The 26,985-nt window shown below is 48.1% G+C and overlaps 1 protein-coding gene across 1 annotated transcript; it reads left to right on the plus strand.

The window, feature by feature from the left end:
* The first annotated feature begins 1,093 nt into the window (after positions 1-1,093).
* Positions 1,094-22,159, plus strand: LOC119954394 (interleukin-18-like). The gene is made up of 5 exons (XM_038779592.1): positions 1,094-1,173; positions 7,325-7,342; positions 7,442-7,591; positions 17,860-18,017; positions 21,862-22,159. Exons 1-5 carry the CDS (start codon positions 1,110-1,112, stop codon positions 22,075-22,077), a joined length of 606 nt encoding a protein of 201 aa, XP_038635520.1. The 5' UTR covers positions 1,094-1,109; the 3' UTR covers positions 22,078-22,159.
* The last annotated feature ends 4,826 nt before the right edge of the window (positions 22,160-26,985 follow it).

The raw sequence follows: 26,985 nt of genomic DNA on the forward strand, positions 1-26,985 counted from the left end.
TAAGTTCAGAAGGTCATCAAACGTTTTGGTGTCCGACACAGCTGGGTACGTAAGGCTCCTAATCACCCCAAACGTACGCGGGCCGCAGGCGGTGAGCAATATGACCACCTGGCGCTCCTTTTCGGTGATGTTGTTTGCCCAGAAATAGTAACACATCCGTTGTGCGTTTAGCAGTGTAGATGGCTAGTTACTTTAACCCTCGTCGCCAGTTTTGTGAGGGCCACGAAGAATCCAGCACGAGTTTTCAGGATACAAAGAAATGACATTTATTTACAATAACATATATATACAGCAGCAACGTCCCTTGCTGCTCACTCCTCTCACTCTCTCACTCTCTCTCCCCCCATTGTGTATTCCCAGGGGCTTTTGGGTGTGTCTATCTGTGGCAAACATTGTTTCAATATCCAGCACTTTATATTTTAATGTCTCTCCCTTAGGCAGTGACGAGTTTCAATGGGTTTTTGAATTCCAGGAAATGTCCTACCCGTCACACAGCCCTTTCACCTTCACCTCCACATTGGAAGGTGGCCTTACATTTTTAAGTAGATTGCCCTGTGTCATTTCAAATTGCAAAATTTCTATTCAGTTGAAAAATTTGAAAATCACATTTACAAAATTATTAATAATTATTATTATTATTATTGTCACGAGTAGGCTTCAATGAAGTTACTGTGAAAAGCCCCGAGTCGTCACATTCCGGCGAGGCCGGTACGGGAATTGAACCGTGCTGCTGGCATTGTTCTGCATTACAAGCCAGTGATTTAGCACACTGTGCTAAACCAGCCCCAGTTATTAAAGGTGGGCAGCCTCGTGTCACTGGGGAAAATTCCCAAGTTCATCTTCGTGTGCTGCCACAGGATCTTTAACACACACTTGAGAGGGCAGATCGTACCTCAACGAAAGATCTCATCCTCCAACACTGTCACATTCCCTACACTGGGAGCATCAATCAAAATGGCAACCTTTGTCCTTTTTGCTCTGATGAATGCCTTCTGTGCATGGAATACTATCACTTTGTGAAAAAATGTTTAATTGCCAAATTCCAACAGGAACAAAATAAGTCTGTATTACTTTTCCTTTATTTTCTAGGTTATAATTACCTATCTGGGATGGATTACGAACATCTGGAACTGTGCCTTTTGGAGTTTAGAAATGGGGTTCCAATCTTTAACGGTAAGTTCAATTTCTATCTCTTAATAGTAACATAACAAAGTGCATCCTAGAATAATGGAATCCCTACCGTGCAGAAGGAGCCCATTTGGCCTATCAACTCTCCAAAACAGCACTCCACCAAGGCACACTCCCCCACCCTGACCCCGCAACCCCAGCTACCCTTTTGGACTCTTGTGGGACATTTTAGTTAGCGTGGCCAATCTGCCTAACCTGCACATCTTTGGACTGTGGGAGGAAACCCAGGCAGACACGGGGAGATTGTGTGAACTCCACACAGACAGTCACCCAAGGTCGGAATTGAAACCAGGTCCCTGGCGCTGTGAGGCAGCAGTGCTAACCACTGCACCTCCATGCCCCAGTCCCCCCCTTCACTCTTGTAGTTTGTGCTGTTCCTGTGGTTTTTAAAATTCATTTACGTGATGTGGGCTTCGCTTATTAGCATTTTTAGCCCGTCCGAAGTTGTACTTCAGAAGATGGTTGTGAGTTGCCTCCTTGATACGCTGCAATTTTTGAGGTGTAGGTACACCCACTGTGCTGTTTGGGAGGGAGTTCCAGGATGTTGCCCCAGTGACAGTGAAGGAACGGCGATATATTTCCAAGTCAGGGTGGTGAGTGACTCGGAGAGGGACCTCCAGGTGGTGGGGTTCCCAGGTTGCTGCTGCTCTTGTCCTTCTAGATGGGAGTGGTCATGGGTTTGGAAGCTGCTGCCTGTGCTGTTCGCTGCTTTACTTTACCCGGGGGGCTTTGATGCATAGTGTTGATCGAAGAGCAGCAAGCTTTGTTAACAAACAAAACTACTTTATTTAACACTACTAACTGGATTTGACACATCCCACAGGAACACACAGTTGATAAAATAACACATAAATGACTTTCCTCTACATCTAAACTCAGTACCAGTTTAAACTACTATCTGATCCCTCTCACTATCTTCCGTCTGTCTAGCTAACCCCTCACTCCTTCTGCTACCATCTTCTCCATCATCTGCCCCACAAGGCTTAGCATCCTCACTTATGTACTCAAAGGACTAGCTCCCTCTAGTGGCTGTTTATATACATTTCATTAACTTTTGCATTGTCTTCAGGTATGATAAAACTGCACTGCCTAAGGAACCTTGGTGATTGTACAGATTGTCTACAGATTGTACACAATGCTGCCACTGTCCATCGGCGTAGTAGTTATCATGTTCACCTTCCATGTGAAAGGTCCCCAGTTTGAAATCAGACAGAAACATTTTTAAGGGGGCCGGTTTAGTTCATTTGGATGGACAGCTGGCGTGTGAAGCAGAGCAAGGCCAGCAGTGTGCGTTCAATCCCCGTACGGCTGAGCTTATTCACGAAGGCCCCATCTTCTCAACCTTGCCCCTCATCCGAGGTGTGGTGATCCTCAGGTTAAATCGCCACCAGTTAGCTCTCCCCCTCAAAGGGCAAAGCAGCTTATGGTCATCTGGGACTGTGGAGAATTTACTAGAGTAATGCCATTGGAAAGTACAAGGCAAGATTGAGACAGTAAGAAATCACAGGATAATTTTAAAGGACTCTGTTCTTCGTGTAGATCAGTACAAGCCAGGAGAGTATGTTGCACATTGACCTTCCATCCAAATACGAATGGCTCATGGGGCAGAATTTTGCGGATCACAGGCAGGGCATGCGTCCAATCAGGAAGATCAGAAAATAGCATGTGATGAGGTCAAACGCACACCTTAACGTCATCCCGCACTCATGTGATATTTCCATCAGTGGGCACAGGTATGGATCGGCAGCCTACACTCCAACAATTATGGAGCAAATTGAAGGGATTATCTGCCCTATTCCCTCACCTCGGCCAACTATCTTGTGTCGCGATCGCCCCCCTCCCAACCATTCCAACCCCCGACACGTACCTCGGGAACGATCCCAGGATTTAGTTCCAGACAGAGCCCTGCAGTACCTTGTCTGGACACGGGAGCGCTGTCCCTGGAGGGGTTGGGCAGTTGGCGGACAATCTGATCAGCCAACAGCTCTCCAAGGTGGGACTTCTCCCAACAGCGGCTAGAGGTCCAGCCATTGCCAATCAATGTTCAATTGAAGCAGTGGGTATCTGAGGGTCATCAGGGGTACAACACACGCCCACTCAGGACGGCACCGAGCACTCACCATTCTAAAAACTCTACCGGTGGAGGTTTTCGCACTGTTTTCACACCCCATGATCTATACTTACATCCCTCCTCCCTTCCCAACATCATCAATGACAAAGCACTTCAGCCACCTCAGCCCCACGCTCGGAACCCCCTCTCTTTTCACCACTTCCCCGCCCAGCTTTGAGAACCTCACCAAAGCACACCTTTTCCACCAAGTGTTTGGTTACCCGCTCTTAACTCTCCCACCGTGACCCCTTGTTCACCCCATTATTTATTTCCAAAACCCTCTGGCCATGTCCAGCAAGGTACTGCGTGGAAGTGGAAGCGTCACAAAATTAACCCCTCATGTATTCCTGCATTTTATTTATTAGATGAAGGATGGAAATGTTGCTGAATGGGACACTTACCCCATCACAGGGCGGCCAATGCCAGCTTATGTGTTCCTGGATTGTGGTGCACGTCCTCAGGGTCAACATTTCACCTCGACCATCCCAGCAGCATTGTTTGGCGACCACTGAAAATGTCCAATGATGTAAAATCCACCTCCTGGTGAGACACCATTCTCTCATTTGTTGTTTTTTTATTTATTTTTAGAGTACCCAATTCATTTTTTCCAATTAAGGGGCAATTTAGCGTGACCAATCCACCTACACTGCACATCTTTGGTTTGTGGGGGGGGGGGGGGGGGGGGGGGGGGGGGTGAAACCCACGCAGACACGGGGAGAATATGCAAACTCCACACGGACAGTGACGCAGAGCCGGGATCGAACCTGGGACTTCACCACCGTGAGGCAGCAATGCTGATCCACTGCGCCACCTTGCTGCCTCCCCATTCTGTCATTTGTGGCTGATTTCTCTGCATTGATATTGAATCACTGAGAAACGATCTTAGTAATGGTGAATCAGATTGGTTTCAGAAAGAATTAAAAAAAAATCTTTATTTGAAATAAAGCGGAGTAAAACGGGAACTGAAAATTGAAGTGATGTAATCATGTGTCTGAGAAGGTCAAACATTCTCTGTGTAACAAAACTTCCTAGTAGTTGATAAAACTCTTCATTGATTGTGGGGAGAGCACGCTTCAAGTCAACTCAGAAGTTAGCGACAACTGAGAAGTAGACCCAGAATGGCATCAAATGGTGAGTTAGGGAGAGGAAAAGAGATGTTTTTTAACTTAATCTATTGACACTGAATAATGTAGTGGATTGTATGTGTACGGTTGCAGTTATTTTCTAAAAGAACAGAGAAAGACTGGGCTGTGAGAGTGCTCTCAAACCAGCAGATAAACGGAAGTTGTTGTATGCAGGTTTAAATGTGATCATTTTCCATCTGAGCTTCATGGAAGCCTGTGTGTTCCTCCTCTTCGGTTTCTAACCCGGTGACCGGCTGTTTCCCCTCAATCTGACTAAAGAATAACCCTGTCAATTGTCTTGAATGTCAAGGTTGTTTCCAAATTCTCAGCTGGGGGAAATGAATGGAAGTGGGACAGCAGCAATTCCTTCACTGGAGAGAGTTGAGATTTGTAGACGCCTCCATCCATTCAGTCCGTATAATGAACGGGATACATATTCTCGAGCTGGACCTTGGTATATACGGCAGTTTCAACATTTTTGGACGATACAAAACTTGCAAGCACTGTGAATTGTGAGAAGGATAGTGGAGAACCTCAAAAGGATATCGACAGGCTGCTGAATGGGCGGATAAATGCAGGTGAAATTTAATAGTAAGAAGTCTTACAACACCAGGTTAAAGTCCAACAGGTTTGTTTCAAACACGAGCTTTCGGAGCACAGCTTCCTTCACCTGAGGAAGGAGCAGTGCTCCGAAAGCTCGTGTTTGAAACAAACCTTTTGGACTTTAACCTGGTGTTGTAAGACTTCTTACTGTGCTCACCCCAGTCCAACGCCGGCATCTCCGCATCGTGAAATTTAACTCAGAGAATATAAAATGAAGGGTTACAATTCTAAGTGAGTGCTGGAGCAGAGGGACCTGGGTCTATATGTGTATAAATGATTGAAGGTGGCAAGACAGGTTGCAAGTGTGGGTTAGTAAAGCTTACAGCTTGCTGGGGTTTATTGTAGGGACATTAGTACAAGAGCAGAGGTCTCACGTCCTATTCGATCTGTACTCATTGGAGTTTAGAAGAAGGAGAGGTGATGTTGTTGAGATAAAAGATCCTGGGGTGGGTTTGACAGAATAGATGCTGAGAGGATGTTTCCTTTCATGGGTGAATATCAACAAATAAGGGTGTTATAACCTGCCTGCTTACCACTGGCTGGGGGCTGATGACAATCCCACAATCCTGTGGGATTATGAGCTTCCCCAATGAGGAGGGGCCGGAGAAATCATTAGCAGACAGGGCCGGCCCAAGGTACCGGCAACTCGGGCAGTCGCCCGGGGCGCCATGTGCTAGGGGGCGCCAGAGACTCGGGTCCCGCGCATGCGCAGTTGGGCCGGTGTCAACCAGCGCATGCACGGTGGCCGCCCTCCCCCAGGGTGGCCCCCTCCGCCCCCCCCTCCGGCCGCCCCCCCCTCGGCCCCGCCCCCCGCCTCGGCCCCCCCTTGGCCCCGACCCCCCGCCCCCCCCTCGGCCCCCCCCCTCGGTCCCGCCCCCCGCCTCGGCCCCCCCTCGGCCCCGCACCCCCGCACCCCCCCTCGGCCCAGCCCCCCCCGGCCCCGCTCCCCCCCCCCCCCCCCCCGCCCACCCCCCGAAGGGCGCTGAAGTTCAGCTTGCCCGGGGCGCCAGCAACCCTAGGGCCGGCGCTGTTAGCAGACTCCCTACATAAATGGAGTTGGCCAGTTTGGAGCCAGCAGAGAGAGAGAGGAGTGAGCAGCAAGGGAAGTTGTTGCTGCTGTTGTATAAACAAAAGGTTGTTCCATTTACCTCAGATATGAGGGGGAATTATTTATCTCAGAGGGTCATTGGTATTTGTAATAAAGACAGTAAATGCTGGATAAACTCAGCAGGTCTGGCGGCATCTGGGCGAGAGAAAAACAGAGTTAACGTTTCCATGTAACTTACTCAGAATTGCTGAGATTCTCCAAACTCAGCTTTTGAAACGCTGAGATTAAGGGAGGATGGGAAGACTGAGGGAGTTGGAGGTTTTCCGTTTGGAGATGCTGGATAATCCACGTTTTGTGCCATGAGTCTTGATGTCCATGGGGTAAGAACACAGAGAGAAGCCCTTCACCTCACTGAAGACTTTGCTTTGACCAACTCAGTCAAATTTCCGTAACTTTGGGAACTCTGGGAACGTTAAGTGGGTTTTTTCTGCGGAAACCAAGTATTTGCACCAGAGAAACGGCCCATTCAGCCCAAATGATCCATGTGTGTCAACTCCGTATGTAGGTGGTCTCCCCATCATTAACTCCTTCTATTTCTCCCTTGTCTGCGTATCTAACATCTTTTTTCTTAAATTTAAAAAGAAAATTCCAATGAAGGGGCAGTTTAGCGTGGCCAATCCACCTGCCCTGTGGGTTGTGGGGGTGAGACCCACGTAGACACGGGGAGAATGTGCAAACTCCACATGGACAGTGACCCGGGGCCGGGATCGACCCCGGGTCCTCGGCGCCGTGAGGCAGCAGTGCTAACCACTGCGCCACCGTGCGGCCTATATCTAACTTTCCTTTTTTTAAAAAAATTTAGAATCCCCATTTTTTTTTCAATTAAGGGACAATTTTAGTGTGGCCAATCCACCTCATCTTTGGGTTGTGGGGTGAAACCTACGCAGGCACGGGGAGAATGTGCAAACTCCACACGGGTATCTAACTTATCTTAACTCACCTTTGCTATTTGTTTCTCTATGTCTACCCCCAGCACTCAGAATTGTTTCTGTTGCTCCCTATTAAAGATCTCAGTGGTAATAATATCCTTGCTATGAACATGTGACAACAACTATGCAACTTAATGCTGAGTTTTTGTGTTCTTTGGGTTTGGTGGCAGAAAAGGCATGTATTTCAAACTGATTCATTAACTGTGATTTTCTTTGTTTACATGATGATGTGGCTGATGTTGAAATCTCCTTCCTCACACAGACTCCAGAAGTGTCAATGGTAAGATGCTGCTGAATACAGTTATATTCAAAGCTTGTTTCTGACCTGGATTAACATCACATTTCACACTTATCTTTATATTTGTCTTTCTGACTGTAGGCAGTGAGGTCGATTGCTTCAGAAAATACGATAGAAAAAGCCGTTTGAATATTATCAGAAACATATACGGCGAGATACTAATGGCATATAGCGATGGAGAGGCTGATCCTGTGCCAATCTTTGAACATCACACATTTCCTGAAAAGACAGGTTTCTATCTTGAATTCACAGTTTTAAAGCAGCTGGATGGAGGTTATTTACATAGAATTTACAGTGCAGAAGGAAGCCATTCGGCCCATCGAGTCTGCACTGGCTCTTGGAAAGAGCACCCTACCCAAGGTCAACACCTCCACCCTATCCCCATAACCCAGTAACCCCACCCAACACTAAGGGCAATTTTGGACACTAAGGGCAATTTATCATGGCCAATCCACCTAACCTGCACATCTTTGGACTGTGGGAGGAAACCGGAGCACCCGGAGGAAACCCACGCACACACGGGGAGGATGTGCAGACTCCGCACAGACAGTGACCCAAGCCCGGAATCGAACCTGGGACCCTGGAGCTGTGAAGCGATTGTGCTATCCACAATGAGACATAGAGTCATACAGGACAGGAGAATGGGGGTGGGGTGGGGGCTCTCTTAGAGACCTAGAAAATTCTAACAGGTTTCAACAGGGTAGATACAGGAAGGATGGTCTCAATGGTGGGTGTGTCTGAGGGTACGGGGTAGACCATTTACGACGGAGTTGAGGAGAAGTTTCTTCACCCAGAGAGTGGCCGGCCTACAGGAACTAGTTGAGGCCAAGGCGGGATACTGCGCCCCCGTGTGGAGTCTGTGTGGAGTTTGCACATTCCCCCATGTCTGCGTGGGTCTCACCCCCACAACCCAACAATGTGTAGGGTAGGTGGCCACGCTAAATTGCCCCTAAATTGGAAAAAAATATTGGGTACTCCAAATTGAAAAGAAAAAGAAATAGCACTTGACGCGAAGGGGATCAAAGAATATGGGGGCAAAACGGGATTAGGCTATTGGGTTGGATAATCATGGTGAGTGGCAGAACAGACTCAAAGGGCTGAATGGCCTCCTGCTCCTATTTATATCTTTCTATGTCAGGTGGCAGCCGGTGCCAAATCTCTTCAAAGGGCGGCCCAATTAGTTCCACTCCCCTGCTCTTCCCCCTCAGCCCTGCATATATTTTCCTATTCAAGAATTTATTCAGTTCTCTTTTACAAGTTATTAATGAATCTGCTTTCACCACCCGTTCTTGCCATGCATTCCATATCACAACAACCTGCAGCATTGTAAAGTTATTCTGGTGCCTTTATCAGTTATTTCACTACCCCTTTATTAAATGTTTTTTAATAGACTTTAAAGTATGTTGGGCAAAGTGATTATTTACATTTCTATTGATGTGCTGGAGGCATTTCCCTTTTCTGGTATGAATGTGCGGATACACTTGTGACGTACATTTGGTCAAACCAATTACTGCTTTCGATCCTCACTGCAAACTCATCGCCCATACTCTCAGTTAAATTTGTGACACATGTTTATTTGAAATTTATTCATGGGCGTGGGTGTCACTAGCTGGGCCAGTATTGGTTCCCATCCCTAATTTCCTTGAGCTGAGTGGCTTGCTGGACCATTTCAGAGGTCGGTCAACCGCATTGCTGGGTGTCTGGAGTCACACTTCCTTCCCTAAAGGGCATTACATGAATCATGTGGATTTCTACAACAATCAGTGATGGTGGTGACTGAGACTAGCTATCAATTTCCAATTTTATTGATTCAATTTAAATTCAATGGTGGGATTTGAACCCATGCCCCCAAGGTCATTAACCTGGGCCTCTGGTTTACTAGTCCACTGATGTTGCCACAATGCCACCACCTCCCCCACCATCTTAGCTCACTGTAGCTCAAACCCTTGTCCATGACTTTGGGACCCCTGGATGGAACAACTCATTACTGGCCAGCATCCCATCTACCATCCTCACTAAACTGAGCTCATGCGTATCCTAACTCGTATCAAAGCCCGTTCACCCGTTAATCCTGTGCTTGATAACCTACAGTGGCTCCCTGTCTGGTAAAGCCAGAATACTAAAGTTCCCATTCTTGTTTGCCTCTGTAATCCCTTCCAGCCCTCTGAGATACTTGCAGTTGATAGAATTAGTTCAGAGTTAACTTGTCTTCAACCAAGAGTTTCAAATTCTTGTTTCAAAACTTCAGTTTCAAATTCCTAGGGGTGCACATCACCAAAAATCTATCCTGGTCCACTCACGTCGACGCTATCACCGAGAAAGCACAACAGCACCTATACTTCCTCAGGAAACTACGGAAATTCGGCATGTCCACATTAACCCTTACCAACTTTTACAGATGCACTATAGAAAGCATCCTATCGGGCTGCATCACAGCCTGGTATGGCAACTGCTCGGCCCAGGACCGCAAGGAACTTCAGAGAGTCGTGAATACCGCCCAGTCCATCACACGAACCTGCCTTCCATCCATTGATTCCATCTACACCTCCCGCTGCCTGTGGAAAGCGGGCAGCATAATCAAGGATCCCTCCCACCCGGCTTACTCACTTTTCCAACTTCTTCCATCGGGCAGGAGATTCAGAAGTCTGAGAACACGCACGAACAGACTCAAAAACAGCTTCTTCCCCACTGTCACCAGACTCCTAAATGACCCTCTTATTTACTGACCTCATTAACACTACACCCTGTATGCTTCACCCGATGCCAATGCTTATGTAGTTACATTGTATATCTTGTGTTGCCCTATTATGTATTCTCATGTATTTTCTTAAATTTTGTTTAATTCCCTTTTCTAATGATCTGTTGAGCTGCTTGCAGAAAAATACTTTTCACTGTACCTCGGTACACGTGACAATACACAAATCCAATCCAATCCAATCCAAGAGCCTCCTCAACCACATGAATTGGCAACATACTGGACTTTGCATTATTTATAGACCCGCTCTCAACTAATTTCGTAAATCTAGTCAATGCACAATTCAAACCGTTAATTCCTCGGCTTCCCCAACCCCACTTATTTTCTGACTACAGATCTCTTCTTGCATAGAATTACAACATAGCTACAGTGTGGTAACAAGCCATTCCACCCAATGGGTTTGGCCCAGTATTTATGCTCTACTTGCTCCCACCCACCCTGTTTAATCTGACCCTGTCAGCAAACCTTCCCATCCATTCCTCTCTCGTGTAGTTATGTAATTTATTCTAAAATGAACGTGCATGAGTCACCACAGCTACTCTGTGTGGTACAAGTTCCATATTTTCACCACTCTTTGGGTGAAGATGATTTTCCTGTTATTGGATTTATTAGTGATTACAGTGCATTTATGTCCACTAATTTTGCAACTTCCGTGTGCTCCCAGCCCCCACTGTTTCCTCTAGCACTGATGCTGGAGCTGTATGTCCAGTTCGATCTTTGCCGTGTAATCCCAACGAGAGGCAATATTATCAAGAATTGTTAATTTTGCCAAACCTTTAATTCAAAGCAGCAACATTGCCACCGGGTACATGTGCATTTTCAGGCATTCAGCAGAAGACCATTCAGCAATAAATCACAACGCTGTCTCTTCAAAACATTGTACTTCTGCTCAATGATGCAAATTACTGGAAGACAGTTAAAGCGTGGGAGTTTAATCGAATAAATACTTCCCTCTTTCTCAGAGACAGTGAACAGGAGAGTGAGGCTAGCTTTGGATTACCCTAACATGTAGCTAGAATAGACACAATGGGCCGAACGGCCTCCTCCCGTGCTCTGCATGCTCACCAGTGCCAGGTTTGATCTGCATTCTTTGTTTATTTATTTTTTAAATATAAATTTAGAGTACCCAATTTTGTTTTCCAATTAAGGAGCAATTAAATGCGGCCAATCCACCTAGCATGCACATCTTTGGGTTGTGGGGGTGAGACCCACGCAGACACGGGGAGAATGTGCAAACTCCACACGGACAGTGACCCAGAGCCGGGATCGAACCCGTGTCCTCAGCACTGTAGGCAGCAAGGCCACCGTGCCGACCAGATCAAGTCAATAGATTCTTCCCTATTCAGTTAGTAACTGGCAAACAGACAATTTTTCCCATCTCCAATATTTTCACAACTAATGAATAAAAGGTGCTCAAAGAAAATGAAACATACAATTTCTTTTTTTTAACACCTCAGTGGTTTTTGACCTGCTCACAGCAGTGTTCGTGGACGTTATAATCTTAATAGCCAGTTGCTGAAGAAACAAACCAGAGCCAGTATTAACTTACATTAGATTTGTTCACAGAGAGAAACATTAGAGGTATATACCTCCTCACAGAGGAGTAAGTGTCGCTTTATATGTGCACAAGTAAACACCAATCAATGTCTTCCAGCTGTATGCAGTTAACCTCAAATGATACAATTGACACTGGAGATTAATTTTTAATTCCTGGGACTTCCGGTGGCGGCTATGGAGGAGTAAGTCGCACATTTGGTGGCTCTCGCTCTGGTTGGACTTTTGGACCTTTCCCCCGGACTTTTCTTCGGTTTTAATCGGAAGATTTGTTGGCTGAGGCAGCTGGGCACTGTTTCCTCGCATTGGTTTATGGCAAAAAGGATCAGAAGTGTGTGAAAGGGCAGAAAGAAGAAGCCAGTAGCGAGCGGTGTGGAAGTTGTAACGGGAGTCAGTATGGCCGAGGGACGGACCCCTGGGGTGGCAGCGCAGTGGGCGACGGACCCAGTGATGCAGGCCTTCAGGATGGTTTCGCCAGACAGAAGTGGGAATGCCTGGACCCCATCAAGGAATCAATTGATCGCCTGGAAAGCAGACTGGACGCCCAGGACCGGGTGATTCAGAAGGTGGAGAAGGCGCTGCTGCAACAAGAGGAGCACCAACCAGCTGTGGAGTTGGAGGTGGGGATGCTGCGATAACAGCAGAAAAGGTTCTTGGAGAAGGTAGAAGACCTTGAGAACCGGTCCCGCCGACAGAATCTAAGAATTGTCGGGCTCCCAGAGGGAGCTGAGGGAGCAGAAGGTGGAGCATACGTGGCGGATATGTTTGAAAAGCTGCTGGAGGAGGTGGCATTCCCCCGACCGCTGGAGGTGGACGGGGCGTATCGGGTGTTTGCCAGGAAGCCGCGGGTGATGGTGGTGAGATTCCACAGGTTCCTGGATAAGGAATGTATTCTGTGGTGGGCCAAGAGCACGCGGAGCTGTAAGTGGGATAACAGCATCCTGCGGGTGTACCAGGACCTGGGCGTGGAGGTGGCGAGGAAGAGGGTTGGCTTCAGGTCCAGGTGATTTTCTTTAAGAGAAAATCAGGCGCGCCTGTGGCTTACGCACGAAGACCAACATCATTATTTTGAGTCGCCCGATGAGGCGCTGGACTATGTAAAAAGAAAAGGACTGGTGGGAGGTTGAGAACTTTTGGACTCAGTGACAATATGTTGGCCTATATTGGGCCCTTTTTCCTCTGTCTGTTCTTTTCTGGGGGGTTTTTGTTTATTTGTTTTTCTTCTCTCTCCCTTGGAATGTTGGTGGGTCATCAGTTGGGGTTTTTATTTTCTTTCTGTTGTTAAAATTGGCTACGCCTTCTCGTTTTGCTTTGTATCAGTCTTCTTTCTGGAGCTCTGTTTAGGGGAGAGGGAAGAGGGGGGGAGAATCAATTTTCCGTTTTGTTTTTGGTTCTTTCTTTTTGGGGTAGATGTTGGTAACGTTCCTTTTGCATTTTATTTCGGGTGATTATCCTGTTGTGCACTTTGGTGGGATGGAGACGTGCCTGTCTGGGTTTCGGTGGGTGGTGCTTTTGTTCTCTGTGTTTTCTTGCTGCTGGGTGTTTGTTTGGGGATTGTTGGATGAGGGAACGTGTTTACAGGAGCGGGTGGGAAGGGAGCGAGGGAATAATAGGTGGGAAACTTCTTGGGCCAGAGGCGGGGGTCACCAAGCTAGCTGAGTGAGCTAGCTCCTGGAAGTACAGTGGGGGGTGTGTATATGCTTAGTTTATTGGCTGGGTTGGGATTTAGAGTAGTGTTGCTGGGGGGTGGGGCGAGTGTGGGGGGATGGGTTCTGCTGCTGACGAGGGAGGGACGTCGATGGAAGGTCACTGAGGGGGTCGGGGTGGGGACTGCCCTGGGGCGGGCTGGAGGAGGTGCGGCGCATGGGCTAGAAGCGGGCCCAAGAAGGTTGATGGCTAACCGGCGGGATGGGGGAGGGGGGGGGCACTTTGCCCCCCAACTAGGCTGGTCACCTGGAATGTCCGGGGACTAAATGGACCGGTGAAGTGCTAGTCAACGTATACGCGCCAAATTGGGATGACGGGGATTTGATAAAGAGGGTACTGGGGAAGATTCTGGACCTGGACTCGCACAGGCTGATTATGGGTGGGGATTTCAACACGGTTATTGATCCAGTCCTGGATCGGTCATGTCCGAGAACGGGCAAGGTGCCAGCAATGGCAAAGGAGCTGAAAGGGTTCATGAAGCAGATGGGGGGAAGGGGAGAGGGGGGGGGGGGGGGGGGGGGGGTGTGGATCCGTGGAGATTTAGGCATCCGAGAGCCAAGGAATTTTCTTTCTTCTCCCACGTTCACAAGGTGTATTCCCGGATAGATTTTTATGTTGTGGGCAGGGCCCTGTTGGCGGGGGTGGTGGACATGGGCTATTCGGCGATTACGATCTCGGACCATGCTCCACACTGGGTGGACCTGCAGGTCAGTATGGATAGCAAGCAGCGCCCGCAAAGGAGGTTGGATGTGGGGCTGTTGGCGGACGTGGTGGTGTGCGAGAGGCTGAGGAATTGGATGCTGAACTACCTGCAGGTAAACGACACGGGGGAGGTCTCAGCAGCGGTGATCTGGGAAGCGCTGAAGGCGGCGGTGAGAGGGGAGCTGATCTCTATCCGGGCTCACGGAAAGAGCAGAGACGGACCGACTGGTAAGAGAGATCCTACGAGTGGATAGGAGATATCCGGAGGCTCCAAAGGCGGGGCTATTGAGGGAACGCCGGAGGCTGCAGGCGGAATTTAGTTTGTTAACTACAGGTAGGGCAGTGGAGCAGCTCAGGAAGGCGAAGGGAGCGGTGTACGAGCACGGGGAAAAGGCCAGTAGGATGCTTGCACAGCAGCTCAGAAAGAGGGAGGCAGCTGGGGAAATAGGGAAAGTGGTTGACGGGGATCGGAACTTAGTTGGGGACTCGGAGGGGGTGAGCAAGACCTTTCAGGACTTTTATAGTGGGCTGTATAGATCAGAACCCCCGGGGGGCCGGAGGGGATGAGGCACTTCTTGGATGGGCTGACTTTCCTGAAGGTGGATGGGGAGCTAGGAGAAGGTCTGGGGGCCCCGGTTGGGCTGGAGGAGATAGTGGAGGGCTTGAAGGCCATGCAGTCGGGGAAGGCCCCGGGACCGGATGGGTACCCAGTCGAGTTCTGTAAAAAGTTCTCCGGAATATTGGGGCTGGTATTGCTGAAAGTCTTTAACGAGGCTAAGGAAAGAGGGGCTCTGCCCCAGACGATGTCACAGTCCATGATCTCGTTCATTTTGAAAAGGGACAAGGACCCGGAGCTGTGCGGTTCTTACAGGCCGATATCCTTGTTGAACGTGGACGCCAAACTCCTGGCAAAGATTCTGGCCTCTAGGATTGAGGACTGTGTACCGGACGTTATAGGGGAGGACCAGACAGGGTTTGTTAAGGGCAGGCAGCTGGGTGCCAATGTAAGAAGGTTGCTCAATGTGATTATAATGCCCCCGGAAGGCAGGGAAGCTGAAGTGGTGGTTGCGATGGAAGCGAAAAAAGTGTTCGACCGGGTCGAGTGGTATTACTTATGGGAGGTGCTGGAGCGGTTCGGGTTTGGGAGGGGCTTTGTTGACTGGGTTAGGCTGCTGTACCGAGTGCGGTAGCTCGTGTACGGACAAATAGGACGACGTCGGAATATTTGAGACTACACCGGGGGATGAGACAGGGATGTCCCCTATCCCCACTGCTGTTTGCATTGGAGATAGAGCCGCTGGCAATTGCTCTGAGAGCCTCAAAGGGGATGGAAGGGGTTGGTTTGGGCAAAGGGGGGTGGAGCACAGAGTCTCGTTGTATGCGGATGGCTTGCTGCTGTCTGTCTCTGACCAAATGGAGGGGGTGGGAGAAATTATGGGAACTCTTGATGAATTCGGCCGGTTTTCGGGTTTCAAGCTCAATATGGGGAAGAGCGAGTTGTTTGTGGTTCAGGCGAGAGGTCAGGAGAGGCGACTGGGGGAACTGCTGTTCAGAGTGGTAGGAGACAGTTTTAGGTACTTGGGTATTCAGAGATTGGGACAGGCTACACAAATTGAACCTGGCCCGGTTGGTGGACCAGATGAAGGAGGGTTTCCGGAGATGGGACGCGCTCCAGTTGTCTCTGGCGGGTAGGGTGCAGTCGGTAAAAATGACGGTCCTCCCGAGGTTTCTCTTCATTTTCCAGTGACTCCCCATCTTCATCCCGCGGTCCTTTTTTAAGCGGATTAATAAGATTATTGTGGGCTTTGTGTGGGGGGGGGTTAAGCACCCGCGGGTGATGAGGGCAATGCGCGAGCGGAATGGGGAAGATGTTGGACTGGCGCTGCCGAATTTCAGTAATTGTTACGGGGCGGCTAACATAGCCATGGTGAGGAGGTGGCTGGTGGGGGGGGGGAGCCGGCATGGGTGCGCTTGGAGGCAGCTTCGTGGCCGTTCCCGCCGGCGCGGTACTCCACCAGTCCGGTGGTGGTGGCGGCTCTGAGAATCTGGGGCAGTGGAGGAGGCATGTGGGAGCAGAGGGGGCATCGGTCTGGTCCCCAATCTGCGACAATCATAGGTTTGCCCTGGGGAGGATGGATGGTGGGGTTTCCGTATTTGGCGGAGAGCAGGGATAGAGAGGATGGGGGACTTGTTCTTGTAAGGTCGCTTCCCGAGTATGAGGGCGCTGGAGGAGAAGTTTGCATTGGCTGGAGGGAATGATCTCCGATATTTACAGGCACGGGACTTTTTGTGGAGGCAGGTACCAACCTTCCCACTCCTGCCGTTAAGGGGGACTCAGGGTAGGGTGATCTCTAGAGGAAGGATAGGGGAGGGGAGCGTCTCAGACATATATAAAGAACTTATGGGGTTCGGAGGAGATGCAGGACGAGGAGCTGAAGCGTATGTGGGAGGAGGAGCTGGAGGGAGAGATGGAGGAGGGTCTTTGGGCGGACGCGTGAGGAAGGGTCAATGCTACCGCAACATGTGCCATGCTCAGCCTGATCCAGTTTAAGGTTTAAGGCAGACATGGCAGGCTTCCTCTGCCTGGAGAAAATTAATTTCGCCATGAGAGGGTCTCAGCTGGGGTTCGCCCGGAGGTGGCAACCATTCGTCAACTTCCTCGCAGAGAACTAAGCGTCAGCAGAAAGGAGGAGAGGGAGGTAAGTAATGGTAAAACCTGCGGGTGAGGGTGGCGGAATTTGCACTATGTGTATATTTCTCTTGTTATTTATATTGTTGATTTTGTTGCTGTTAAAATGCCAAAGAAAAGACCTCAATAAAACGTTTATTTTTAAAAATAATTAATTCCTGGAGACGGCAACCCCTGGGGTATCGGGGTATCTGGGTACCCCCCCCCCCAAACTGCATCTGCAAAGTTCAATGTCACCAGGAGAATTGGAGAGGGGCAATTGGTGAGACAAAGAAAAGAGACGCAAGTACTTCCCATTTCCATCACCGCCCCTCACATTCTCACTGCCATCGAAACAGAACAGCTGCTTGGACATCAGTGGGACTGTGCCCAATTCTAGATGGGGGGGGGGGGGGGGTAAAGGCCTCGGAGTAGGTGCCAGGCATGTGAAGGACTTTCAGTTACAGCAGCTAGGATAAAAGCAGAGAGAGTGAAGAGGAGGAGTAATAGAGGTGTTCAAAACTGAGAGTTCCAGTCCAGTAGGCGAGGAGAGTGGTTGGCCAGAGGACGCAGATTTCAAGGTAACTGGCAAAAGAGGCTGAGGGAAGATGAGGACAATTTGTTTTGAGTTGTGATAATCTAAACTGCTATTTGAAAGGGTGGTGGAAGCAGATTCAGTAATCCAAAGGAGAATTGAATAAATACTTGGATGTAAATGCTCCTGATGTCTCCCTACATCCCTCTCCTCCTTTTTCAGAAACTTTGAAAAACGTAACTTCTTGACCCAAGCTTTCTGTCATCTGGTCTAATATCTTGTGTCTCAGCATAATACCTTGTTCCATAATGTTCCCACGAAGCGCCTTGGGGCATTCATTAGGTTCGAGGCGCTATATAAATGTGCAGTTGTTGAAAACAGCTACAGGTCAGGAGCAGGGGAGCCCAAATAATTGGATAACTTAAAAATGAATTGGCATAGGCTTGATGGGCCAAATGGCCATCGGCACTACATGATTTTAAGAATTTTATATTTCCATTTTATAGGGGGGGGGGGGGGGGAACTTTGTTATATCTGGTACTTTCTGGAAATCACTAACATCTACTTACTTCACACAGGAGACAATGGTACGAATTTCAATCTCGTGTTATACCGAAAGCATGTGGGCAGGGAAACAACACGCGGTCTGCCAATAGTATTCCAGATTAAAGTTTCTGGATCTGACTACCATATGTACTGCACGGAGGAGGGAAACAGAAAAGTTTTGAAGTTTAAGGTAAATACAATTTGCATGTATATCACGCGTTTGCAGAATCAACATTTCATTTGGTCCATTACACATAAACTGACCCAAGGATAATGGGAATTCAGACCAAAGTTTGGTAAACGTTTTATGGATAGTCTTAAGGGAGGAGGTGGCGAGGAATAGGGAGCACATTCCTGAGCTTAGGGTGCAGACAGCTGAAGTCCAAGGCAGTCAGTCAGGAAGTGGGGATGTGCAAGAGGTCAGAATAGGAGGGACACGGAGATTGCAAAGCATTATAGGGCTGCAGGATATTACAGGGATGGGAGGGACTTGCCGGTTCTTTGTATTCCCCAAATATCTTCAGCACTGGGTGGAAAAGGCAGTGTTTGGGAAGGCAGAGTGTTAGCTTTGGCCGCTAATGAGTAAAGAGTCAAGAGTTCCGCTGCTTCACCAAAAAACTTTTTATTTTCTTTGAACACGCTCCATACAAAACTCCACCTGAAACCCCTTTACATATCAGTGTCATTATTGGATACTTAACATCAACTTCATATGTAATCTGAAGGTCTCTTAACCCATTCCTAATACAGGGGGAGGAAAATACATTTATTTAAACAACAAGCGTTGACATGAGCCCTGGTTGAACCTCAGCATATATTCTCTCCCTCCCTCTCTGTCTCTCTCAGTCGGCTCCAAATTGGCTGGTCTTTTATACAAGTACAGGTAGGCTACCTCGCCCCTGGGGGGGAGGGGGGGGGGGGGGGGGCTCATACTCCATGCGGAGCACAGGGAAATTAATCATCAACACACCGTATGCCCCGTGTTGGTTACTACACAATCGCTCCCCTGCTCATATCTAGCTGAGTCCTGGGCCGGGATTCTCCCCTACCCGGTGGGGCGCGGGGTCCCGGCGGCACGGCGTGAACCATTCTGGCGTCGGGCCATTGAGGGGCTAGGCCCACGCCGGAGTGGCTCCCGCTCCGCCGGCCAGCGCGAACGGCCTTTGTCGCCCCGCCAGCCGGGGCCGAAAGGCCTTTGCCGGCCGGCGGAAGTCCGCGCATGCGCCGGTGCATCAGCAGCTGATGACGTCATACTGGCGCTTGCGCAGGGGAGCGGGTCTCTTCCGCCCCGCCACGGTGATCGCGGGCCAGGCCACCATGGGGGCACCCCCCGAGGTTAGATCGCCCCGCGCCTCTCCCTCCCCCCCCCCCCCCGGAACCTGGAGCCCGCCCGCGCCGCCAATCCCGCTGGTACCAGAGGTGGTTTAAACCACGCCGGCGGGAAAGGCCTGTCAGCGGCGGGACTTCGGCCCATCCCGGGCCGGAGAATCGCCGCGGGGGGCCCGCCGACCGGCGCGGCGCAATTCCCGCCCCTGCCAAATCTCGGTGGGCGGAGAATTCGGGACACAGCGGCGGCAGGATTGACGCTGTCCCCGGGCGATGGGGATCGGAGAATTCTGCCCCTGATACTCCGCTGCCCAGCAGCCTGCTCCAGAGACACGGAAGGAAATTCAGCCAGTCGATACCAACACCAATGGGTCAAGGATGATTCTGAATGATCTCAAATTAACAAAGAGAATAGGAGAGATTCAGACCTGTAAAAGAAGTCAGTTAGGGGCTGATGTGAGCAGAGACCCCTCCATCCGGGTAATCATTTAAGGAACAGTTGGATACTGTGATCAGACCGGGAGACTCTTTAATGAGTTTAGATGGAGTGAATGGCCTTGCTGATCTGCATTTAGAAGTGACATCAGGAAAGACCACAAAAGCGGTTGCGGAAATCAAGAAGAGCCAATAATCCAAAGATTGCACCCATTGTGTCCTGAGATGAAAATTTTACTTTTTTTTTCAAAAATAACATTTATTCATAAAATCTCTAAAAATTTACAAAAACATTGTCGTAACTGTAAAGTACGATAATATTTACATTTTCTTCAGAAGTCACGATTTACTTGAATTTCTTCAATTCAATAATGAGGACATTATACACATTTCAATATTTACATTACAATTCTTTTCAAAGTATTTACATTGGTCACTTTTAACCCTGCGTTGGTCGGTACTGGTGGCACAGTGGTTAGCACTGCTGCCTCGTGGCGCCAAGGACCTGGGTTCCATCTCGGTCCTGGGTCACTGTCTGCATGGAGTTTGCTCATTCTCCCCATGTCTGTATAGGTCTCAACCCCCACAACACAAAGATGTGGAGGGTAGGTGGATTGGCCACACTAAATTGCCCCTTAATTGAAAAAAAAATTTGGGTACTCTAAATTTTAAAAAATGTGACACCCTGCGGTGCATCAGCACAGTTTTACACGTTTAGTGTTAATCACCAGGCCAAGGGATTTTACATGGTTACCAGCCCCTCGATGTACATTTGCTGGAAGACCTTTCCCATTGCGACTTGGCAGTGGCTGTCTCAAGCTTGAGTGCATCCCTCAGCCCAAGTCCTGGTCCTTGAATGTGCCAGTCTGCAACATTCAGTCGAGGACAATTCTTTGGACTGACAGATCAACAAGCTTCAGACAGACCAAAGAGTGCCTTTCACCGAGTTGATGATCCACCAGCAGAAGTTAACGTTTGTCTCGGTGTGTGTCCCTGGGAACAACCAGGGATTAACCTCAACAAATAACACTGCATCTATCTCCAAACCTTCTTTGCAAAGGGACATTCGCTCTGAATGCTGCCCTTTGAATTGGCTTTTGCCTGCTTCCAGGTGGCGGCTGATTAGGATGGTCCCCATCGGGAATGACCAGACCTGCTGTGTGCACTTTTAACACTCGATAGAGATTGACTACCTCCTCATACGGGTCCGCCCACAACATCATTACCTTATTGGGGCGCAGGAAAATGAATGGGCCAGGTTCTGCTGGTAAAGTTAGCGATGCATGCTATTTATGCACAAATTCATCAGCCAAGTTAAGGGAACTAAATTATTTCTGCGGGTCATAAATTCTTCTTCAAAGGGTTTAAAAGAAAGTCAAATTTAAAGACAAGTTAAGGCAGCACGGTGGCGCAGTGGTTAGCACTGCTGCCTCACGGCACCGATGTCCCAGGTTCGATCCCGGCTCCAGGTCACTGTCCGTGCGGAGTTTGCACATTCTCCCCATGTTTGTGTGGGTTTCACCCCCACAATCCAAAGATGTGCAGGCTAGGTGGATTGGCCACGATAAATTGCCCCTTAATTGGAAAAAATGAATTGGGTACTCTAAATTTATTATTTTTTAAATTTAAGGACAAGTCTTTTCTGATTGATTCTTTCCTTCTTCGTTTCTCCTTCTGGATCTCTTTTTAACTCAAAGTCACTATTTTCTTCTTTGTTCCACCTCCATCCTTAAATCTCGTTGGTTAAGGGGATAGATCGCTGGCCCAGCTGTTCGTTGAGGTCTCATTGTCCCCCTCCCCCCACATTGCGTCTTTTTGATTGATGCGCAATCAATGGACACGAAACGTAGGTGTATTCCGAAACTAAAGACTTTAATCAGCAAGAAGTGTGCCCAGTAGCAGGAGTACAGAAATGACATGGCTGCTGGTACACGGGTTCTTATACCCCGCCTCGTAGGCGGAGCTGCCTTCCTCTCGATCAATGAGAATACAGAGGACACGAGACTTGGGTCAATGGGCAGTGAGCCCTCTGCACCAATGGCAGCTCGCACTCCCAGGTACCGTAATACCCCTAGTCATACTACCACATTGATCTTTCAGCAAGTTCCGGTGCAAAGATATTTTTGTGATTAAAGGACAGAAAACGGTCGAACAAGCAGGAAGGGGTGCTACCGGAGGCCCCACTCCAGTGAAAACTGAAGAACTATTTTTGCTTTGATCAGCAAAGTTGAAACTTCGATTTAAAAACAAAAACAAATTGTGTTTGCGTTTAGGAGGGCATCGCTCCAACAAACGTGGAAGAGAACATGAAGAACATCATCTTTTACCAGCAGTATTTTGATGGCACATATTTCAAATTTGAATCTGCATGGGCGTGTGGCTGGTTCCTGTGTACCGAGGAGAAAAACAGACTTCACACGTTCGCTTTGAAGAGGGCAAAGGAGGGGAAAGACGAAATGATAGCGGTCTTTTTGGATAATGTGCTATAAGCTTTCTCTCCCGTTCACATCACCGTGCCAAGGCTCCATTCCACACAATTTATCATCGGGATTCACACAGTTGTAATGTTATGCTGCTCGCTGCTCTTGCTGATGTTGTAACCTGCAGCAGGCACACTCTGCAATCGTGCCTGTGAGAGTTGACTGACAACAATGTCCCAGGCAACTGCGGGTGGGGAAGGGAGCAGGGAAGGGGGAGGGTGGTTGAGACAGCAAGGGAGAGGGAGGCCGCAAGGCGGAGTGGAAGTTAACAGAGGGGCAGATGGTATGTGGAGCAGAAAGGGAAGTAGTAAATGGACCGGAGGGGTGGGAAGAAAAGACCACTGAGGTGAGTGAGGGAAGCAGCAGTAGAGCCATGGGAGGGAGCGGGGCACCATCACCTGGAGGTTCCCCTCCGAGCCACACACCATCCTGACTTGGAAATATATCGCCGTTCCTTCACTGTCCCTGGGTGAAGATCCTGGAACTCTCTCCCTAACAGCACAGTTGGTGCTCCTACACCACAGGGATTGCAGCTGTTCAGGAAGGAGGTCCACAACCACCTTCTCAAGGGGCAATGAGAGAGAATCAGCAAATGCTGATTTAGTGTTATTGAGACCTCAGTCAGATTGGCTATGATCGTATTGAATGGCAGGGAAGGTTTGAGGGGCCAAATTGTCAACTCCTGCTCCTAATTTTTGTGTTCTGATTTATGGAAAGACAATGGCACAGTGGTAACATCACTGGACTAGTAATCCATAGGCCCAGAATAAAACTTTGGGGATGTGGGTTCAAATCCCCACCAGGGCGGCTGGTGGAATTTAAATTCAATTAATAAACTCTGGAATTATAAACTAGTCTCATTGACATTATCATTGATTGTTGGCAAAATGCATGTGGTTCACTCATGCCATTTAGGGAAGGAAATCTGCCGTCAATGTGACTCCAGACCCACAGCAATGTGATTGACTCTTAACTTCCCTCTGAAAGGGCAGCACGGTGGCCTAGTGGTTAGCACAACCGCCTCACGGCGCTGAGGTCCCAGGTTCAATCGCGGCTCTGGGTCACTGTCCGTGTGGAGTTTGCACATTCTCCCCGTGTTTGCGTGGGTTTCACCCCCACAACCCAAAGATGTGCAGGGTAGGTGGATTGGCCACGCTAAATTGCCCCTTAATTGGAAAAAATAATTGGCTAATCTAAACTTATAAAAAAAAAACTTTGTGTTCAAACTCCTGCCAATGGGTTTTAATGGCGGGAGAGTCTGGGCAGCTTTCTTGTAACATTAAAACAACCATTCAGAAATCTAGATTTTGGAATGGAATTAAACGGCAGCCAGCTGGGCCTTTAGAGCTGGCTTTGTCTCAATTGGCTTTAGTACAGGTGGGAGCAAGATAGATGCCCATCACTAGTGCAGTTGGAGGTGAGATGGAGACTTGACACTATCATATTTACTTTAATGCAATAATATTTTTAAAAAGTTAACACTATGTAAATTAAAAACATTTAACAGATCTAGCTTTTTGTGTGGCATTTTATTGACAGTGCATATTTGGACCATGTTCATCTCGAGTGTTTTAACTAAAATAACATCATGTGAAACAGGAAGGGAGGAACAACAATGATATACAGCACAGCACCCCTTGCAAAGCATTTTACGATACTATTACATGCTGGTTTCTTTTTTTAATATCTTTTTATTCTCCTCGTTTTCAACATTTTCATCAATAAACAACCAAAGAGGGCAGCACGGTGGCCTAGTGGCTAGCACAGCTGCCTCACGGCGCTGAGGTCCCAGGTTCGATCCCGGCTCTGGGTCACCGTCCGTGTGGAGTTTGCACATTCTCCCCGTGTCTGCGTGGGTTTCGCCCCCACAACCCAAAGATGTGCAGGGTAGGTGGATTGGCCACGCTAAATTGCCCCCTAATTGGAAAAAATAATTGGGTAATCTAAATTTTAAAAAAAATTAAAAATAAACAACCATAGAAAAAACAAAAGAAACAAATACAATAACAAACCCCCCCCCACACAAACCGCAACCCGCTCAATACACAAACCAAAACATCCACCCCATACATTCCATGTAAAAAACACAAATTAACAACCAATCCATAAACAGTGTCACCAAAGACAGCAATACCGCCAAGCCCCCCCCCCCTCCCCCCCTTCCCCCTCCCTCTCTCTCTCTCTCTCTCTCTCTCCCACCCCTAATGTTCAATGGCAACCAATGACATGCTGGTTTCTAATCAAAGTACAGGTTAGGACATTATCTGTTTTCTTGATACAGGTGAAGGTTTAATCTAGCACTGACACTCTGAACAGGCGACACAGACTTTGATGGCTTGGTTCATCAAGTAACTTAAACAATCGGACATAATGTGTGTTAAATATGTGGCACAAGAACAGAAGTGAAGGTGATTCGGAAGGTGTGTGCCTTACTTGTCCATGAAGGTGCTATGTTGGCCTGACCGATTCTTTCCACCCAGGTACCTAACGCTCACAATCCTAGACCCCCAATAATGTATTGGATGGAAACTGCAATGGAGAAAGTTAAAACTGAACCCAATCCGATCCTCGTCCACCCTTCTAGCAGCTCCGACAGGAGTATGAGAGGAAGTTATCTAGGAGTGTAAAACAGATGGCAAGAATTTCTACAGGTATTTGAAAGAAGTAATAATAATAATTAATCTTTATTAGTGTCACAAGTAGGCTCACATTAACACTGCAATGGAGTTACTGTGAAAAGCCCCAAATCGCCACACTCCGGCGCCTGTTCGGGTACACAGAGGGAGAATTCAGAATGTCCAAATTACCTAACAGCATGTTTTTCGGGACTTGTGGGAGGAAAACAGAGCACCCGGAGGAAACCCACGCAGACACGGGGAGAATGTGCAGACTCCGCACAGTCAGTGACCCAAGCCGGAAATCAAACCTGGGACCCTGGAGCTGTGAAGCAACAGTGCTAACCACTGTGCTACCATGCTGCCCTATAAATGTTTGAAGGCACTGCTGAAATTTGAAGTAAGGATGTTCTGTTTACGAGGCAGGCGCTTTAACCATCAAAGTCACAGCGCCAATCTGCAGCCATAGCGTTGAGGCTCTGGGGAGGGAAAGTGGGGAGTTATTAGTAGATGATAAGGAAATGGCAGATGAAATAAATAAAAAAATTGCTTGTCTTCACTATTGAGGATACGTAAACATCCCAGTAATAGCTGTCATTTGGGAGGTGGAGGTAAAGAGGATCTTGGTGAAATTACAATCACCAGGGAAGTGGTACTGAGCAAACTAATGGAGCTGCGACCTGACAAGTCTTTAGATCCTGATGGACTTCACCCAAAGAAATAGTTAACGAGACAGTAAATTGCCTTTAATTTCACAAAATTTCTTAAGACTCTGAAGAGGTTCCATCAGACTGGAAAGTAGCAAATATAACCCCCCTATTGAAGGGAGGGAGGCAGAAAATAGGAAACAATAAGCCAGTAAGCTTGATGGCTGTCATGGGGTAAGGTATTAGAATTGATTATTAAGGAGGGCACTTGAAGACATTCAAGGTAATCGGGAGGAGTCACCATGGTGTTGTGAAAAGGAAATCCTAGTTAATATCCTGTGGATAAAGGGAAGCCTGGCGATGTGCTGTACTTACATTTCCAGAAGGCACATCAAAGGTTAGTGTGAAAAATAAAAGCTCATGGTGTAGGGGGTAACATATTAGCCTGGATAGAAGATTGAGTGGCTGGCAGAAAACGTGAGTATGCATAAATGGGCCTTTGTCTGATTGGTAGGATATGATGAGTATAGTCCAACGTGGGTCTTTGCTGGAGTCTCATCTTTTTAAAAGTTAAATCAATTAGTTAAAGGAGGGGAGTGAAGCACGGGAGCTAAATTTGTAGATGACAGAAAGATAGGTAGGAAAGTATGTTGTGAACAAGACATAAGGAAAATGCAATTGGATGTAGATAGGTTGAGTGAGTGGGCAATAATCTGGCAGATGGAGTATATTGTGGGAAAATGTGAAGTTCACTTTGGAAAGAAGAATAAAAAAGCAGAGGGTAACATAAACTGAACATGCCTACAGAGGTCTAGGAATCTAGGTGTTCACAAAAGGTTAGCATGCAGCTCCAGCAAGTCATTAAGCAGGCTAATTGAATGCTATCCTTCATTACAAGAAGAATTGAACATATAATTAAGGATGTTATGCTTTCGTTATACAGGGTATTGGTGAGACCACATCTCGAGTAATGTGTGTCATTTTGGTCTCCTTATTTAGGAAAGATACACATGTGTTGGAGGCGGTTCAGAGGAGGTTTACTATATTGACACCTGAGCGCGTTGCCTTATGAGGAAAGGTTAGGCAAACTGGGCTTGTTTCCACTGGAGGTTTGAAGAGTGAAGGGTGATTTGTTTGAAGCATATAATGGTCTTAACAAGGTGGTCATGGGAAGGACTTCAATGTCGTATGGATGGCACGGCGGCACAGTGGTTAGCACTGCTGCCTCACAGCTCCAGGGACCCTGGTTCAATTCCAGCCCCGGGTGACTGTCTGTGCAGAGTTTGCATATTCTCCCCGTGTCTGTGTTGGTTTCCTCCCACAATCCAAAGATGTGCAGATTAGCTGGATTGGCCATGCTAAATTTCCCCTTAGTGTCCATAAGGTTATGTGGGGTTATGGGGATAGGGTGGAGGCGTGGGCTGAAGTTGGGTGCTCTTTCCAAGGGCTGGTGCAGACTCAATGGGCTGAATGACCTCCTTCTGCACTGTAAATTCTATGATTCTAAGTGGAGTCATCGATTATTGTTAAGGTAGAGGTAGATAGATTCTTATTCGGCAATGAAATCAGAGGTTATAGAGATAGATGGGAATGTAGAACTTGAAACACAGCAGATTGGCCATGATCTTATCGAATGGCGGAGCAGGTTTGAGGGG

Source organism: Scyliorhinus canicula, chromosome 19 (genome assembly GCF_902713615.1).
Source record: "Scyliorhinus canicula chromosome 19, sScyCan1.1, whole genome shotgun sequence".
NCBI lineage: Eukaryota > Metazoa > Chordata > Chondrichthyes > Carcharhiniformes > Scyliorhinidae > Scyliorhinus > Scyliorhinus canicula.